The sequence below is a fragment of the Boleophthalmus pectinirostris genome, unplaced genomic scaffold (assembly GCF_026225935.1).
Source record: "Boleophthalmus pectinirostris isolate CB_2022bp ecotype Guang Dong unplaced genomic scaffold, ASM2622593v1 HiC_scaffold_16, whole genome shotgun sequence".
Classification (NCBI taxonomy): domain Eukaryota; kingdom Metazoa; phylum Chordata; class Actinopteri; order Gobiiformes; family Gobiidae; genus Boleophthalmus; species Boleophthalmus pectinirostris.
In genome coordinates, this window is record NW_026571095.1 from 13,301,684 (window position 1) to 13,318,271 (window position 16,588).

Below are 16,588 nucleotides of genomic sequence, written 5' to 3' on the forward strand. Positions count from 1 at the left end.
TAAAGCTATAAAGTATCTTTACAAAATAGAATTTAACAAAATGCATGGGAATGCACTAAAATGTTTCGAAAGTGTAAAAACGTTTATATTTGTTCTGTAATTACTGAGAAAGTCGTTCATGTAACAACAATAAATAATAAAAAGTGACTTGTAAAGACATATGTTCCAATTACTATGTGTGAATAAAATAATTGTTCACCTGGTTCGTTGTTGATTGTTTTAAGAATGTGGAACAGTCAGCAAATCTGCCTCTGTTCGGTGGCATACGGGTTTTATCTGGTGTCATGTGACCCGTGCTCAGCCATCTTGTGGAAAACGAAGAGAGAGAGCCACACACACAACCCGCATACAAATCCTGTGCTGTCAGATCAAGTACAGGTAAGACAACCAAAGTACATTAGAGTAATAACAACAATCATATATCCAGATACAGAGCAGTGTCAGTGGGCTGTGTTGCGGGCTGGGCTGCATAGATATATTGTAAAAACCTTCATATTTTCTTGGCCTGTCAGCCTTGGGATCTCGTAGCTCCGTGTGCGGCGCTGAGCTCTGCGAACTTCGGGCGAGTTGTCAAGGAAATGTTGGTGCTGCTAAAAGGCCGCGTGTTAGCTTATTAGCTTGTATGTTAAGTTCAGGGATTAAGTTGTTACCAAGAACTGTTGACCGAAATAAGGACATAAGTATTACTTAATTACACACAGCCTGATGGCTCAGTGCTGACATTTACATCTAAAGCGACATCTGACACATGGCACATACATATTTTCTGGCTATTAGTTAGCTAGTTGACACCATTTGCTAACGGTAGCTTAGCACTACCAGGGATGACTGTAGCTTTGGTAAATGGCCCACGAGTGTTAAAAGTGGATTATTGTTACACGATTCGCACATTTTCTATCCGCATTATAATACCTGTTCAGTGTTAGTATAATATATTGGGCAGCACATATGTCATGTTGTCTAATACATGTATTTAACGTTGTCATACAAATTGTGTCTCTCCTCTTAAACTTGCCCTACTGCAGTAACGTAACTGTACTAGCCATGACAAAATTGTTGCACGATGAGAATGAGTTGACCGTTTTTTTTTTTTTTGTTTTTGGTTGTTTTTTGTTTTTTTAAAGCGAGATTTTTAAGAGATTTCATTACAATAAAAACTGTTTTGTTTCGGAAAGGTGCAGGTAGTTCACTTTGCAACTGTGTCTTGTTCTTGTTCTTGCTCATGACTGCAGAATAGTTTGCTTTAGTGGAATCAATATTTCAAGGAATTTAAAACGTGTAGATTATAGAAGGAGAGGCAAATGTTGCTTTACCTACTCACACGTGGCTGTCTAGTCCATATGGTCAACTTGTGCCTGTGCGAGTGATTTTTTTTTTTTTTCGAGCCTACATGCCACAGATTCACCAGGGGGCTATGTCTGTATGAATCAACTGGTGACAGGATAAAAGATTCATTATTACTTGGTTACATATATTCTACTTGACAAATACAGGTGTCCATAATACTTTTGCAGAAAGAGCAACTTCCTAAAATAGATTTAGCCGATTTGAAATTGTACACTGGTTGCACTTGGAGTATGGAGTGGGAAGTGTCCTTGCAATACATTGAGGTCTTGCCTAAAATATAAAGCATATGCATATTTAGAAAAAAATAACTATTTTCAATGCTTGCATAGTTTAATTATACATTAATTTGATAATAATATACTTTTGATTTTGCATTTGTATTTTATTTTCTATTTTAATAGAATTTAGAGAAGAATGGCAGAAACCCAGACACTCAACTTTGGACCAGAATGGTAATCAAGCAAATCTGTTCTTTATATATCTTTTTTATTATTATTTTATGCTTGGGTCATCCCACTTGATACTTAATTGTAAGGCAAACTACTGTGTTTTTTGTGTTCTTGTCAGGCTCCGAGCCCTGTCTGGAGGGGGTGGTGGCAGCAGTGGAGGTGGAAGCAGCAACTCTGTCTCTTCCCCTCCACTTTCACCTGCGTTGCCAAAGTACAAACTTGCAGACTATCGCTATGGGAGAGAAGAAATGTTAGCACTTTATATAAAGGATAACAAAGTGAGTCATTTTTCATGCATTTCCTCTATCCACCTTATTCCGGAAGTTGCCGTGTGCGCCACCATTATCATTCAGGTTGTAATATTTTGTATGGGGCTTCAGCTCTTGACAGCAAATAAATTCAATCCAGACTATAAAGCCGTTTTAAAACCCCTGAGAGAATTGGTGCAGTGTTTACATGTTGGTGCACATGAAAATTGAACATTTTACACAAATGAACCTACTTGATGTCATATTTAAGATGCAAAACCTTTCCCGAATTCTCTATTGTCATGAATGGGATTCCTGTTTAATCAGAAGTGTCACCACAAAAAGCATGAGACAAAGCATGGAGACAAAAGTGGGCGGGACGGAATAAGGTGGATACTGTCTTTTAGTTTTCAAGATTGTGTGTGTGTGACAAGAAAAAATACAAATGGTTTAATCTTTATCCTCTTAAGAAAATTGTGTTGTTTATGTCAAGATTCCTATAGACCTACATGACAAGGAGTTCCTTCCCATTTTGCAAGAGGAGCCTTTACCACCTCTGGCCCTCGTATCTTTTACAGAGGAGGAACAGGTAGATGTCACTCAAGATGTGGAAACAACATTTATATTTTACATAAACATAACCATGCAACCTGTGCTTTATTTGCAGAGAAATTTTTCCATGTCTGTAAACAGTGCAGCTGTACTTCGACTGACAGGTCGCGGAAGTGGTCCGATAGTAGGGGCACCAAGAGGTCGAAGTACATCAAGGGGAAGAGGTATAGCTCGACACAAAAATTATAGATATATTTTGAGACTTAAGTTTTTCGAGCAACAGCTAGGTTTTACTGACACAGTGCAGGCACTGATTATTACTTGAGACAATCCACACTTTTATTCTTACACAGGATACATTTAGTAGTCAGTAACCAAGTGCCTCAATTGTTTTCTGTCATTATTTTTTTTACATGTGGATTTTAATAAGGGTAGACACATGAAATTTATAATTTAACAATTGTAGGTCGGGGAAGAGGTGATGGAGGATTTTACCAAAGAAGTTTTGATGATGTAGAAGGGTTTGGCCGTGGAGGGCGAGAGATGCATCGTTCTCAGAGTTGGGAAGAAAGGTACTGTTCATATACATTTTCAAATGTGTTAAAAATTATTCTAAATGTATTTGTAAAATATTTTTAGGGCAGATAGAAGGTTTGATAAACCAGGCAGAAAAGAACCAGGTTTGTTGAAAAAAGTTTAATTATTAAGGTTGATCTATGCTAAATGTTATATTTATTGTTTTTTTGTTTCAACCTCCAAGATGCTGCTCCTGGACATTTCCAGATTAATCATGGTAAGTAAAGGTGTATCCTATACAGGGTGTCCTACCATAACATTAAGTTGATCACTTTGTAGGGAGTGTACATGTGACATGGCAGAAATGGCACTGTTATTCTATTTAATCCTACGTGACCTGCTATAGGACAATTCTACCTAATTACCTATTTATTTTGCATGCTGTGGTGTATTCTTTTGAGCTAATTCAACAGTATAGAGCAAAAATAGTAAAGCTAATAGGCATCACTTTGTCAAGGAAGCCAACATGGCCATGAAGCACCTTGTTATAACAGTTTGTGTTCAGGTTGCATAGCCATTTAATAACTGTAATCTAAAACTGGATTCGTTCATTCATAATAAATTTTTCAAATACGCAAAAAGTATTATAAAATGCAGAATTGAAGGAAGCCCTGAAGACATCCATTGTTGTGATTTTTGCAGTCCGGGGGAACTATGAGGAGGCTGGGACAGGCATACCAAGGAAGCATGACTTCATACGCTCTGAGAGTGAGAACTGGCGCACTTCTCGTGATGATCAGAACGGTGAGGATGATGAGGGGGGTTGGCGCCTGGCAGGTTCTCGACGGGACAGTGACCGCTGGTGCCCCCCAAGCCCAGGTGGGCACTCGCCACGTAATGCCTGTCAAACAAGTTATATTCCTTTTCATATACAACTGCTATTAATACTATACTACTGTGTAATGTTAAAGTACCTACAGCCTGCATAGATTTTGTGCTCTGTTGGTAATTAAGACTTAAGAATACTACAAATTCTGATTATTACCAAATTTAATGAATCATTACAATGAGGGGTTAAATAAATCAAATTTATCTAATCAGTTGTTGCAGTCCAACATACATTTACAAATTGAGCATTTAGTAGGTACTTGTGAATGAATGTGATGCCTGAAAATCTTACTGTCTGAAATCTTCTTATAGATGGACCTCGCTCAGCTGGGTGGCGGGAACACCCAGATCAACGGCGGCGTTTCCCGTTTGATGCCAGGGACGAAGAGCGTGGCTACAGGAGGCCACGGTCAGGCAGTGGAAGCCTGGAGGATGAAAGGGACAGCCTCCCAGAATGGTGTCTGGAGGATGCTGAAGAGGAGGCTGGTACTTTTGACTCTTCGGGGGCATTCTTGTCACTCAAAGTAAAGTATTACAAAACATCCTCACTCAAGTATCATCATTAGTGAGGAAAAACAACTTATCTTTGTGTTATTAGAAGGCCTCAAAGGAGCCCATTATGGAAGAAGCAGAACTGGACTTAAAGCCAGATGAGTGTGAAGAGGGTCTGGAGGAGGATGAGTGTCGACTACAAGAGTCCAAAGAAATAGAAACTGAAGCCAAGAGGGAGACTGACCGAAAAGGTTCATTTTAATCAAGTTCCACGTTTCACAAAAATGTTTTCAAGTACACTTAGCAAAGTAAATATTTATGTCCAAAACCCTGAATTGACTAATCAGTAATGTAAAGTTAACCTGGTATGAGTCTGATATGTAATTGATATAGCACTCCTGTATCGAGTTCTACACATAATCAACCCCTGGGGCTGCTCCCATTAAATGTCTTTGGGAAAAGGCTGAATATTCAGACATTAACCCTGAAAAGACTATGCACTGTTTTTTCTTAAGTGATTTAAAACTTTTCAAACAAATATTTTTTGTGTGTGTGTGTGTGTTTTTTTTGTTTTTTGTTTGTTTTTTAAGAATTGCCTCGAGTGCAAGAAGAGGCACCACCTGTTGTGTCACCTGTTGCCACCCCCATCTTGGAGCCAGCTGTTGTCCAGTCATTATCCCAGTCCCAACCTGCTAGGATAGATGAGCCTGAGAGGCCAGCTGAGCGGACAGACAGACTTCCTCCACTTGAGCTCCCACCCGAGCCATGTAAAGTCCCCCTGCAGATCCCTATATCCAACAGCCTGCTGGAGCCCATCTCTATAAGTCACATTTCCACTGCCCATACAGGTAAGCCTTGCATCTGCAAGAAATCTTGACACACTGCTAATTATTTAAGTTAACTGCTAATTTAACATGAGTTCTTTTTCCTTAGAACATCCTGTTTCAGTGCACACTGTCCACTTACCACAGCAAAAACCTATGGAGTGTCCTGTGGCAACAAACGCACCCTTACCCTTCTCATCTAATATAATGACACCCATTGGCAGGCCCACAACTGTGTCACATGAAACGGATGAGGATGAGGGATTAAAACACTTTGAGCAGGTATGTCCTTCCTTCCTTAAAACAGTTTTTATTATTTTTAATTTTATTGGTTCTATCTTCCTTCCGTTTTCAGGAGGCAGAAAAAATGGTAGCTTATCTACAGGATGGAGTGGCTGATGATGACAGACTTTCAGCCAAGAGTTCAGAGAAGCCCAAAACAGCAGGTTTACCTTTGTCTCATGAAGCTGCTTTGAAGTGGTTTTATAAAGACCCACAAGGAGAAATACAAGGTAGGGCTATACCAGAATAACCAAAAGTTTGCTCCAAATTTTAAACTAAAGCAGCTGCCTTTGTTCAGGTCCTTTCAATAACCAGGAGATGTCAGAGTGGTTCCAGGCTGGTTATTTCACCATGTCTCTATTAGTTAAAAGAGGATGTGACGAGACATTCCAACCTTTGGGTGAGATCATGAAGATCTGGGGAAGAGTACCATTCACACCAGGCCCTGCTCCTCCGCCTCTCCCAGTGCGTGTTAGTCCCTTTTTATATTTATATGCAGTACCATTTATTTGCTCAAGGTGGTGTGCTTATCTAACTTTTGTCAGTACTACGTGCCCTTCTATATGGTAAATATTTTTTTCTGACTTGTGTCATGACCAGGCCGATACAGATCAAGAGAGATTGAAACGGCAACAGGAGATCAGTGCTCTATACCAATTACAACAGCTCCAATATCAATACCTTCTCAGGTACATGATCTGCATTAAAAGGTATTACCCTAGTAGTGGTTCTGTTTGTCATGTTATGCTCATTCTTGTTCAGGCAGCAATATGCACAGGCCTTGGCCCAACAGAAAGCTGCTGCCCTCAGCTCTGCTCCTCTCCAACAGCAGCAGCAGCACCAACAGCAGATCAACCTCCTCCTACAGCAATATCAGGCTCTTAAGATTAGGTACAATATGTGGTTGTACTTGATGACATTTCAAGGAAGCATGGTTGCATTGATATCATAATATTACTGTATTTGACTGCTGATGTCTATGGTTTCAGGGCATCTGAAAGCCTCCTACCTGCAGTCACACGCTCCCTGTCTGTAACAGACTCTGGTTCTGTGTGGGAGATGCAGAACACCTCATCTCAGGCCACGTGTACACCAAACCTACAACAAAGTGCTCCCAGCAGTGAGTGTTCATTTTAAAACATGTATCATTTATAAACTCTATTTAAATTTACTCTAATTTTACAGCATGGGATGGTAGCAGTGTTTGGGATTTGCCTATAGATTCATTGGCACCGGCACCCACATTAGAGCAGATGCAGCAGATGCAACAGCTAGAGAAGTCAAAAGCTGCAAAGGTAATATATGTTGAAAAATAGCTTCGTTGTCAAATTCCACAAAATAAATTTTTTTGTTGTTGATTGATTAAATATTGTAACAAAGCAATCTGAACACGTGTCTTTAGTTTTACTAAAATTAAATATAATTTGTTCTGTTACATATTTAGTTGGAAATGGAAAGGCGTGAAGCTGAACTGCGGGCTAAAAGGGAAGAAGAAGAAAGGAAACGATTGGAGGAGGCGCTGAGGGCCAGGCAGGAGGAGGAACGCAAACGCCTGGAAGAGGAAGAACTGGCACGGAAAAAACAGGTCTGATGCTCAGGTGTGGTTATAGACACTTTTCCCCAGAACACATCTCAACATTGTCACTCTATAGGAGGAGGCACTACGGAGACAACGAGAGGAAGAAGAGGCCCTGCGGAGACAGAAAGAGGAGGAGGAAAGGCTGGCCCAGGAAGAAGCTCTGCGTAGGTTAGAGGAGAGACGGAGAGAAGAAGAAGAGAGGAAAAAACGTGAAGAGTTTCTCCGCAAACAGGTATGTCTTACAATAAGATAATCATGTTTTGGCATCTGCAGTATATTGCTCAATAACAAGTGGTCCACATTAGGAAGAGGAACGCAGGAAGCAGGAAGAACTGGAAACCTTAAGAAGACGTGAGGAGGAGAAGCGTGCAGAGGAGGAGGCTGCAGCTGCTCTGGCACAGCAGCAGCTGGAGGAGCAGAAGCGACGAGAGCAGGAGGCTCAAAGGCAACTGGAGCTGCAGCGGCAGAGACAGCAACAGCAGGAGGCGCTGCGGAAGCTACAGCAACAGCAGCAACAGCATCAACTTGCACAGATGAAGGTACAGGACTAATTCTGACATCACTGTGTTAAACCTAAGCTAGCACTTGTACATAATACTTATATCTTTATATTTGTTAGCTTCCTTCTTCCTCAAAGTGGGGCCAGCAGACGACTAACTCTATAAACCAGAATCAGAACACTCTGTCTCTAGCCGAGATCCAAAAACTTGAAGAAGAAAGAGAACGTCAAGCGCGAGAGGAGGTAAGAGAAAATGAAAATGATGAATTGTGAATGTAGACACAAATCAAAGCATGTTGACATGCCTTGATTTGTGTCTACAGCAGCGTCGCCAGCAGCAGGAGCTGCTGAAGCTCCAGCAGCAGCAAGCCCTTCTGCAGGCAGCACAGCCCCAGGCCAAACTGTCGGGATGGGGCACTGTGGCCAAACAGCCTGCAGCTACCAAGTCTCTGCTGGAGATCCAGAGGGAGGAAGCTCAGCAAATGAAGCAGCGAAAGGAGCAGCACCAATCCACTGTCCCACCACCAACCCGCGCACAGAATCGAACAGTACGTACTTTTATTTTCAATACCTTCGAGCTTGTGTTGCATACTAAATGTAGGTATGCTTATGCAACACTAACTATTCCATCACTGGACACCAGAGGGTCCACTAGAGCTCGTTTGAGATTTTTTTTTTTCCTGAAAGCTTTGATTTAGAACTAAATTTGTCTTTATGACCACTTACATCGTAGAATTTACTTTGCATCATCAGCTGTGACATTTTGTGCACATTTTTTTTTTCTGGCTTTTTGCTGTCTCAGCAACAACAGTTACTACAATTATTAGATTAAACTGAATTTGTACCCTGTTTTTTTTTTATTCTAGACTGCCCTGAGTAGCTCTGTGTGGGGTGCGGTCAACCCTTCTTCAAACTGGGGCTCAGACTCCAGCAGTATATGGGGGGACACCCACAACTCTAACATGGGCTTCTGGGATGAAGCAATAAAGGAAGTCACCCAGCCGCCTGCACAAACTAGAAAAAGCAATTCTCAGAAAAACAAGGGAAATGCCAACCTCAGGTAAATGCTAAGCAAAATGTAAAATCATTCATAAGGGAAAGCGCTGACTTATGATGAAGGTATGAGTAATGCATGAGGTCTGATGTGTTGCTGTTTTCTTCCAAAAGTAATTCTTTGAGTGGGCGAGCCAGCAAAAAAGTCGAAGAGGAGGAGAAGCTGCTTAAGTTGTTTCAAGGAGTGAATAAAAGCCAAGACACCTTTATGCAGTGGTGTGAACAAACTTTGCACTCTCTCAATACAGCCAATAACCTGGATGGTAAGTTCATTCAGTTCTAAACTATTAACTCTTCACTGTCTTGTATAAATAAAATATGAAATGATAACTTGCTCCTCTTTCCTGTAGTTCCTACATTTGCTTCTTTTCTCAAAGAAGTAGACTCGCCATATGAGGTGCACGACTATGTGAGGGCGTACTTGGGGGACACTCCTGAGGCGAAGGACTTTGCCAAGCAGTTTATTGAACGTCGTGCCAAACAGAATATGAATCAAAGACAGGCTCCTCAAAACCAGTCCTCCAAGCAGCAGCAGGTGAGTTGGACTAGATAGATAGATAGGTAGGTAGATACATAATATACATGCATTATCCCGAAGGAAAAAATAATAATATAGCTGTAATTGTATGAGCAATAATCATTGTAATAATTGTGGGTTGACCAAGGTTTCTTCTGCTGTCCTAGCTACAACTCAAACCTTGAAAAAATAATCATATGCGAAGATGCCCATTAACCCAGAGATTCTAGGAAAGCCAGATTAAGAGAAGCAAAATTATAAATGAAAATAAGCACAAAGCTTTCATTTTTAAAGAAATTATTCTGGAGTGAGTGAGAGACCTACAATTGAAAGAGGAGATGTAGTAAAAGCCAAAAAAAAACAACTCCTTGGTGTCCAGTTCCAAACCAGTGTCACAAAAACAGTGCTACACCACACTCTGCTCTGCCCAGAACCCTTCACACAAACAACCACAGCATAAAATATCAGCACATTTTGTTTGTGTTAAATCTTAAAAGTGCACTGTGTAACTTTTCTAGAGAATATGATTGTCTTCAGGTGTTTTTTTTTGGCTTTACCTAAATGTTCTAAAATATTTCTTTAAAGTCAGATGCACATAGCGACAAGCAGGTGGCGTCACCAAGCCATTTTACAGGTCAGATCTATGGAGAGACAAGCAAGCTCACATATTTGCATATATTTCACTTAATTTTGTGCAATAAAAACACCTGTGATTAAATAATTGCTTGATAGATACATTCAAATGCCATACTGTGGAGCATTCTGGGCAAAAGAATAACATCACTACAGAGGCAAGCAGGTGGCAGACCCTCCATTAGAAAAGTTGCATAATGCACCTATAAGCAATTACAATTTTTTTTATCCTACAGAAGAATTCAGTGTTTGATTTACTACTGTGAAACTGAAGTGCATACTTGAAATTATTTGAACAAAATATATCAGCTACATAATGTGTGCCTCTTTGATCTATGCGGCATCCACAGACGCAGGTTTCATGCGTGTTGGAGTATGCAGATGGTTGACTTATATCAAACGAGACTATCAACAGCTGTCTAATTTTTTTCATTTTCATTTTTTTTTCTTTTTAACCAGACAAGCGTGTAAAACATTATGGAAATTTTGAAGATGCTAAATACTAAACTTGGCATGTAGTCTGACATGGAAGCAAAAATACTTTTACTAGTTGTAACCCACCAGCTTATCAATCTCACGGCCCATTTTGTGGTTTACTTTTTAATATTGTCTACTAGTAGTCAACGCTTCACTATAATTTGATAAATGTATTAAATTAATGTTATGTATTATATTATGTACTGTATTGTGTATTGTATGCTGCCTGAAATATGAATTTCCTTCGGGACACTAAAGAATGTGTCTATCTATTCAGTAAATAATATTGCTTCTCAGTAGCAAGCTCTACTCTGCACCACGTTTGTTCTTGAGTTCTTGTTACTACAGCAGCTCAGTGACTTCTTTGTTTTGTCATAGTGAAAAATTATTTAAGCTTTGACTTTGGCTTGATAGGCTTTGGCTTTATCTTGCTTTATGGGTATAATAACTCCAGCTGTACTTTTTGCTTTCCGTTTATAGAGGATTACTGTTTTGTCACTCATATCGCTGTAATATTTATTGTACATGATGAGTGTAATTTTGTAAAAAGTCTGTTTTATATTTTCAGGATTCTGTATGGGGCAGTACGGGATCCTCCTCTCTTTATCAGTCTAATCATATGAGCGGTCAGCAGCAGCGCTTTGAAACAGTCACCTCAGGGAAGAAGAAAAAGAAGCAGAAGATGGTTCGTGCAGACCCCAGCCTTTTAGGTGAGGAATGCTGCATTAGGTTGGATCAGTTCTCATCTGTGCAACATTTATTTAAGTTGTGTTATATGTTGTAGGTTTCTCTGTGAATGCATCATCTGAGAGACTGAATATGGGAGAAATTGAGACTTTGGAGGACTTTTAAGGGACTGCAGCCAAGCAAAGCCCCAGTGACTTTTATCCAGTTTGAACAACAGCTGTTTTACCCAAACCTCTCCCCTCGGCCCTGCTACTTTTTCAGTCTGCCTTGATTTTTCAGTTTCTTCAACCATCCCAGTTGTGACCTCAAAGGCAGACATCTTTTTGCCTTTTAAAGAATCTATTTGAGCAGAAACTTTGAGAATAGAACTACATCTATGGTCAGTGAAAATGAATATATAAATATTCATTTTAGGAAGCTGAAAATGTCAGCAGTGACCATTTAAAATCTGGCCTCCTTCTGGACTTTTGTGGGTGTACATGGGTGGGGTGTTGGGATTATTATGGGAAAGGGTAGACAGAATATATCCAATGTTTTTTTTTTATTATTTTTATTTATTGAAAATGATCCCCCTCCCTTCCAATCCTTCTATTCCCCTCTGTTTTGGCTGGGTGTTCATGGATAGTAATGGCATAGTAGAGCCCAAGGATTCATGCCCGCTAATGTCCTGTTTTAAGGACATCTTCAAAAGTTCCAACTAGTTATCTATTTCTTGTAAAATACTAGGCTGTTTAAAGAATAAAATTTCAACTCTGCATCTGTATTATATTATATGGAAATGAACTGCTGGAGTCATACTTTTTTATTGCGGTATGAAATAAAACAGTCTTATGAGTGGGCTGTACACATGTGTGACCTCAATTCAGTTCCACAAACAAATATATCGGCAAATATTCTACAAGATGATGATGTACTATTCCTGTTTAGGAAGTTGCATGTCAATGAAGCAGTCTTTCATTATTAAATTTTTTAATGTAGGAAGTGAAACTCTGTTTTTGAGGAAGTGGCAATTTTCTACCATATTTACATTGCTATAAAAAATTCATTGTTTACTGTTCATCACATGCTACTTAATCTAAATCACTACGTTGTCAAGTTCTTAGGACATGAGTGTAGACTTTAAAATTGAAAGATATGCTTTTTTCAGTAGGTAAATGCAATGTTTGATCTAATGTGCCCTTTTGATACCTCTCTGAATTTTACACTTCACAACTACGTGTAACACAAACTCAAGTGACCCCAAGGTCATCTTGTATTTAACCCAAAACTCTGAGGTTCGGGAGGGTGTGCTTTCAATGATGTTTCACAAAGTACACACTGTCCAGAGTCAGACAGTCCCGTCTTGGGCAGTACGCACCTCGCCCCTCCCCATTTTATAGGGCCTAGACCTACCTTTCCCCTCTTGTGCACTTCCATGTTCTTCTTCAATCCCATTACAGCAGGACCAGATTTTGGGCTACTAACGAGCCTTTCACTTCATCGCCATGGTTCCAAGAAATGTTATTTGCAGAATGGTCCTTCTTGTGCTTCTAGGCTTCTTGGTAAACCTTGTAAACACAGGTAAGAAGCTTATTATAACTTTGCATTCATTTTTCTAAAACAGATTGAGAGACACTTTTATTAATCCCAAGGGAAATTCAGTGCAACACTTATTATTTTTTTAATACAATAACTTAGTACCTGTGAATTTGCACTAAAATACTAAAATGTTTAAAGTATGTCTGGACATTCCTCCTTTTTGCCACACGCATGCATGAGTTGGATGTGCGGTGCTACTCGGTGTAAAAGATGCAGTTGTTGGAGCTGTGAATGCTGTGCTTTGACAAACAGGATGACTCAGTGGCTTTCATGAATCCTGAAATCGTCTGAAACGCAACACTTACCACCTATGACGCACATTAAGCCCAAATCTCACAGAGGCTGGTTTGAGAGGGTACAATGTTGGCAGATTTGAACATTTTATAGATGAAAAATGGCATGATATGAAAAAGCTGTGAATTACGTTTTGGTCTTGCTTACAGCAAAAACATCTTTGCAAATTAGTCACGTACTGATCTAAGTTAGGGTCAAGAGGCCACTGGGTTGACAAGCTGCCCATTTCCTGAGACAAAATGTGAGATGCCAAAGTCACTGAAAAATCTGACCTGTGAAGACCTTGTTTTTGTCAGCTTAGTGTTACAGTTGTCCTTGTATAATCACGCTCTTTTATGACGTGCATCAGTATTAGGGTCTCTTATTGAAAGTCAAGTTTTCTTATTTGAAACTGTACTATGGATGACTTTGTTCCCCTACTGTGATGTTGGTGTGGCTGTGTCAAAATGTTTTGGTTGCAACTCTCCAACAGTCCTGACCACACCACCAACCTGATGATTCAAGCATCGTGACACTCCGCAGTTAGCCCAGCATGGGAGATACGATGGGATGTGTCAGAAAAGCTCACTGACTCATACAATTAAAAAGTATGAAACAAGGCCTCGAGGGGGCCAAAGCGGAGAGCCAGTGTCCAGTTTGGGAATAGTACGTTTTTCACGCACGCCTGTCTGCTCACGTTGCCATCTCTCTGGCCAGTGTGAAATCCTGACTGGAGAAACTAACAAATGGTCCTGTGTTTTAAGTGTGTTCTGGGACTTTACCAAGATTTATCAGGCTTTTGAATTTCTGCTATAAGTATTAAAGGACTGACAGCTGGAGCATGTCTTCTTCAAGCGTGATTTCAAGTAAGAATCTAACTCCAACTTGGAAAAAAAACGAAAACTTAAGGTAAACTCCTGCTGAATAAGAATGTACAATAACTGAGGGCTCAAATCTAAAGTTTTTTTTGGCATAGAATCTGGCAACACTAGGCAAGGAGGGCTTCAGCTTTCTTTTTGGATGGTTTATTTATGTGAGTAAATCAACATTACAGCTATGAGTCGAATCAAAGTTTCATTTTTAATATGGTAACACCACATCATGGAACACAGAACACGTTATGATAAAAATATAATATTATACATACACAAAAATATGATCAAGTCAATGAGACCATATTTAATTTTCCCTTCTGCCCATCCGCTAGACAGGTTTCCGTACATAGACACTATTTAATAAACAAGTTTGTTTGACATCGAGTGGCCGGTTCGTACCTGCTTTGGGCCTGGGCCGGTTGTTACTGGCTGTTGACCGCACAAGCTGCCTTTTGTGCCTACAGCTCAAGGCCTCATTGATGACCATGTTGGCTGGAGGCCCCAAACTCCAAAACTCGGGCCAGTTTGTGCACAGGAAGCTGCACAAGACAGAGTCAACATGGTAACATCAAAACACAGAAATTACACATCCAAACATTATGACTAGACTGTACCCTGGCGTTTGTGTTTTATTCCAATGCATTATGTACTGCACTTCCCATGAAGTATTTTCTAAGGACCTATAGAAGGAAAATGGGTTGAGAGAATTTTTGGTGGGCGCCAGAAGGTACAAAGTAAATATGTAGCGTTAAATAAGCACAGGGTAAACATTGGTTTTCTTGGTGTGAGTCCCGTTGAGGATGGGATCAGTGAATGGATTGGCTTGTGTGTGCAGTTTATTTACTTCTGAAGATGGGGATCAAATATTCCTCCCTTTGCAATTAGGACTTCACACAAATGGCTTAATGGTTGTTTGATTACAAGATGGTGACCTCAGCTTGCGAGCTAAAATGGGGATTGTATATTTTATATATTTGAATGGCAGTAGTTATTGTACATTGTCTATAAGAACAGGCAACTTGTGTTCTGACTATTGTATTTTACTTTTAATGTTAAGATGAGGAGGGTCCCTTTTGTCAGCCACCTGATAAAAGTGAATTTTCAAGCCATTAGACATGTTAATATTAACATAAAGGGAAAGCTGTAACCCATTTATTTTCAATGAAATCATCCATTCTGGGAAGAATTGGAATCAGTTTCTTCTCCAAATGCACAAATAAAATACCAATTTAAATTATTTTTTAATCGGCATTGCATCTGGATTACAAGTGCTTTAGTGATGTATGCTTCAAATTTGAAATAAAAATTGTCGACACCAAACAATTGCTCAATCTACTGTCTATCAGTCTATCTCTCCAGATGGCACCTTTACTCCTTTATATTTACCAAAATAAACTAAAATCTAAGAGGAATTTTAAATCAAATGGCTTGTTACCACTTATAATCAGAGAGTCAGTGTCACAAAGAGCCCAAACATTTGTTTATACTCCAAAGGGTTTCAAAACCTTCAGCTTTAACTGGGGATGCACTTAAGATGTTTTTGAAAAAATCAGCCCTAATCTTAGGGGGATAGTAAACACAGTCTTACATTTGTCTGATCTATCAAAACATGGTTACATTTGAGTTAACATTGTCTATTTGTAGTTTGATTTGCAGCATAAATGCATGGTAGTTAAGTCCTAATGGAAAATAAAACACGTTAAGCATGATGTGTGGGTAAACGGTGAGATGTGTAACCTACAAAGAGGGCCTTATACAAGGTTCTGAGCCGTTAGGCCGGACAGTGACAGTCTGTAAAGTAACTACAGCTCCTCTCTCAAATACATTTCCACCAGTCTCACATTAAACTATTACACTTTCCAGAAACACTACATCCTGCAGTAACGTCTCAAGACAGCCAGGACACGTCTGGAGATGACTTGCCCACTGATGTCACCACTAAAGACCCCTTCCCTGAAACAACAACCTCCGACTACGACGACACCACAACCAGTAACACCCTGGAAGAGGAAGAAGGTGAATGGTCAAAGCACAATTCCAATGTCCAAAAGTTAAATTGCACATTTTAACAGTTTTTAAAATAGGTTAATGTTTTAGTTCCCTCCATCTGTAGATCACTAGGTGTTTTGTCTTTATGTCCATACAGACGCCCTGGGGCCCGGGGCCATCACAGCCATTGTGATAGCAGTGTTCCTGGGAGCGTCTGTCCTCCTTGCCCTCATCGTCATAGCCCTCCGAAAGTTCACAGCCTCCTAAAGCAGCCCCGCCTTGTGCATGTGTGAGAGTGGTATGAGTGTGTACGTGTTTGGAGAACTGTGAGTTTGTGATTTTTTTTTTTTAGAGGGGTGTCTTCTCGACTTCTCGGCTCCCATACTGCCTTCCCCCTCATCAATGATGAGTTGCTTCGCTAGATGCTAAATGTGGCAGGTCCCTTTAAGGCAGCAGCCTAATATTAGATTTCCTGTTCAAAGCTTCATGTTCAAATGTTCTCCTTCAAAGACAATGTGAAACTGGCTGGTTCTTCCAGTGCAAAATGCTGCTGCAATTACACAGTGGCTTCAGAGCTCCAACTCATTTTAGTCTTGTTTGTGTTTTTTCATGTTTTTGTTTTGTTGTTTTGAACCCATATATTTGTAGAAACCAAAGAGGACAATAGATATGCAGATTTGTATTTTTGTAAATACAAACCGAGTAATGGGGTGCTAAAGAGCGACTTGTCTCAGCTGCCATGGAAACATTATTAGCAATGATCACATTCAGTATTTTCTGTGATGGCAAATACAATTTATAAAAGTAAACCTGAACTCTTGTCTCCCAAC

At 39.9% G+C, this 16,588-nt stretch overlaps 2 protein-coding genes across 6 annotated transcripts; both read left to right on the forward strand.

Moving 5' to 3' along the window:
• Positions 1-266: 266 nt before the first annotated feature.
• On the forward strand, positions 267-11,826 carry gigyf2 (GRB10 interacting GYF protein 2). 5 transcript variants are annotated; one of them, XM_020922122.2, is made up of 29 exons: positions 267-378; positions 1,749-1,799; positions 1,915-2,074; positions 2,538-2,633; positions 2,712-2,820; positions 3,063-3,168; positions 3,236-3,276; positions 3,357-3,389; positions 3,815-3,991; positions 4,313-4,524; positions 4,599-4,743; positions 5,083-5,340; positions 5,426-5,598; positions 5,672-5,828; positions 5,897-6,069; positions 6,199-6,287; positions 6,361-6,489; positions 6,588-6,718; positions 6,784-6,893; positions 7,043-7,183; positions 7,251-7,409; positions 7,483-7,716; positions 7,797-7,919; positions 8,000-8,224; positions 8,543-8,736; positions 8,844-8,992; positions 9,080-9,264; positions 10,925-11,066; positions 11,141-11,826. In XM_020922122.2, exons 2-29 carry the CDS (start codon positions 1,762-1,764, stop codon positions 11,206-11,208), a joined length of 3,957 nt encoding a protein of 1,318 aa, XP_020777781.2. In that variant the 5' UTR covers positions 267-378; positions 1,749-1,761; the 3' UTR covers positions 11,209-11,826. The 5 variants fall into 5 exon arrangements, with proteins under 5 accessions (XP_020777781.2, XP_055007576.1, XP_020777790.2 ...); XM_055151601.1 differs by having other exon boundaries at positions 5,897-6,063; XM_020922131.2 differs by having other exon boundaries at positions 4,602-4,743.
• Positions 11,827-12,030: 204 nt separating this feature from the next.
• snorc (secondary ossification center associated regulator of chondrocyte maturation) lies at positions 12,031-16,587 on the forward strand. The gene is made up of 3 exons (XM_020924416.2): positions 12,031-12,603; positions 15,633-15,785; positions 15,916-16,587. The coding sequence occupies exons 1-3, from the start codon at positions 12,528-12,530 to the stop codon at positions 16,023-16,025; spliced, it is 339 nt and encodes a 112-aa protein (XP_020780075.1). The 5' UTR covers positions 12,031-12,527; the 3' UTR covers positions 16,026-16,587.
• The last annotated feature ends 1 nt before the right edge of the window (position 16,588 follows it).

Excerpts from the sequence above, each read along its gene's own strand:
- gigyf2 (XM_020922122.2), top strand. The coding sequence starts at position 1,762 with ATGGCAGAAACCCAGACACTCAACTTTGGACCAGAATG. Across the intron at positions 2,634-2,711 it reads CTTTTACAGAGGAGGAACAG|AGAAATTTTTCCATGTCTGT; the intron begins GTAGATGTCACT and ends CTTTATTTGCAG. Across the intron at positions 3,992-4,312 it reads CTGGTGCCCCCCAAGCCCAG|ATGGACCTCGCTCAGCTGGG; the intron begins GTGGGCACTCGC and ends ATCTTCTTATAG.
- snorc (XM_020924416.2), top strand. The coding sequence starts at position 12,528 with ATGGTTCCAAGAAATGTTATTTGCAGAATGGTCCTTCTTGTGCTTCTA. Across the intron at positions 12,604-15,632 it reads GGTAAACCTTGTAAACACAG|AAACACTACATCCTGCAGTA; the intron begins GTAAGAAGCTTA and ends TACACTTTCCAG. Across the intron at positions 15,786-15,915 it reads CACCCTGGAAGAGGAAGAAG|ACGCCCTGGGGCCCGGGGCC; the intron begins GTGAATGGTCAA and ends ATGTCCATACAG.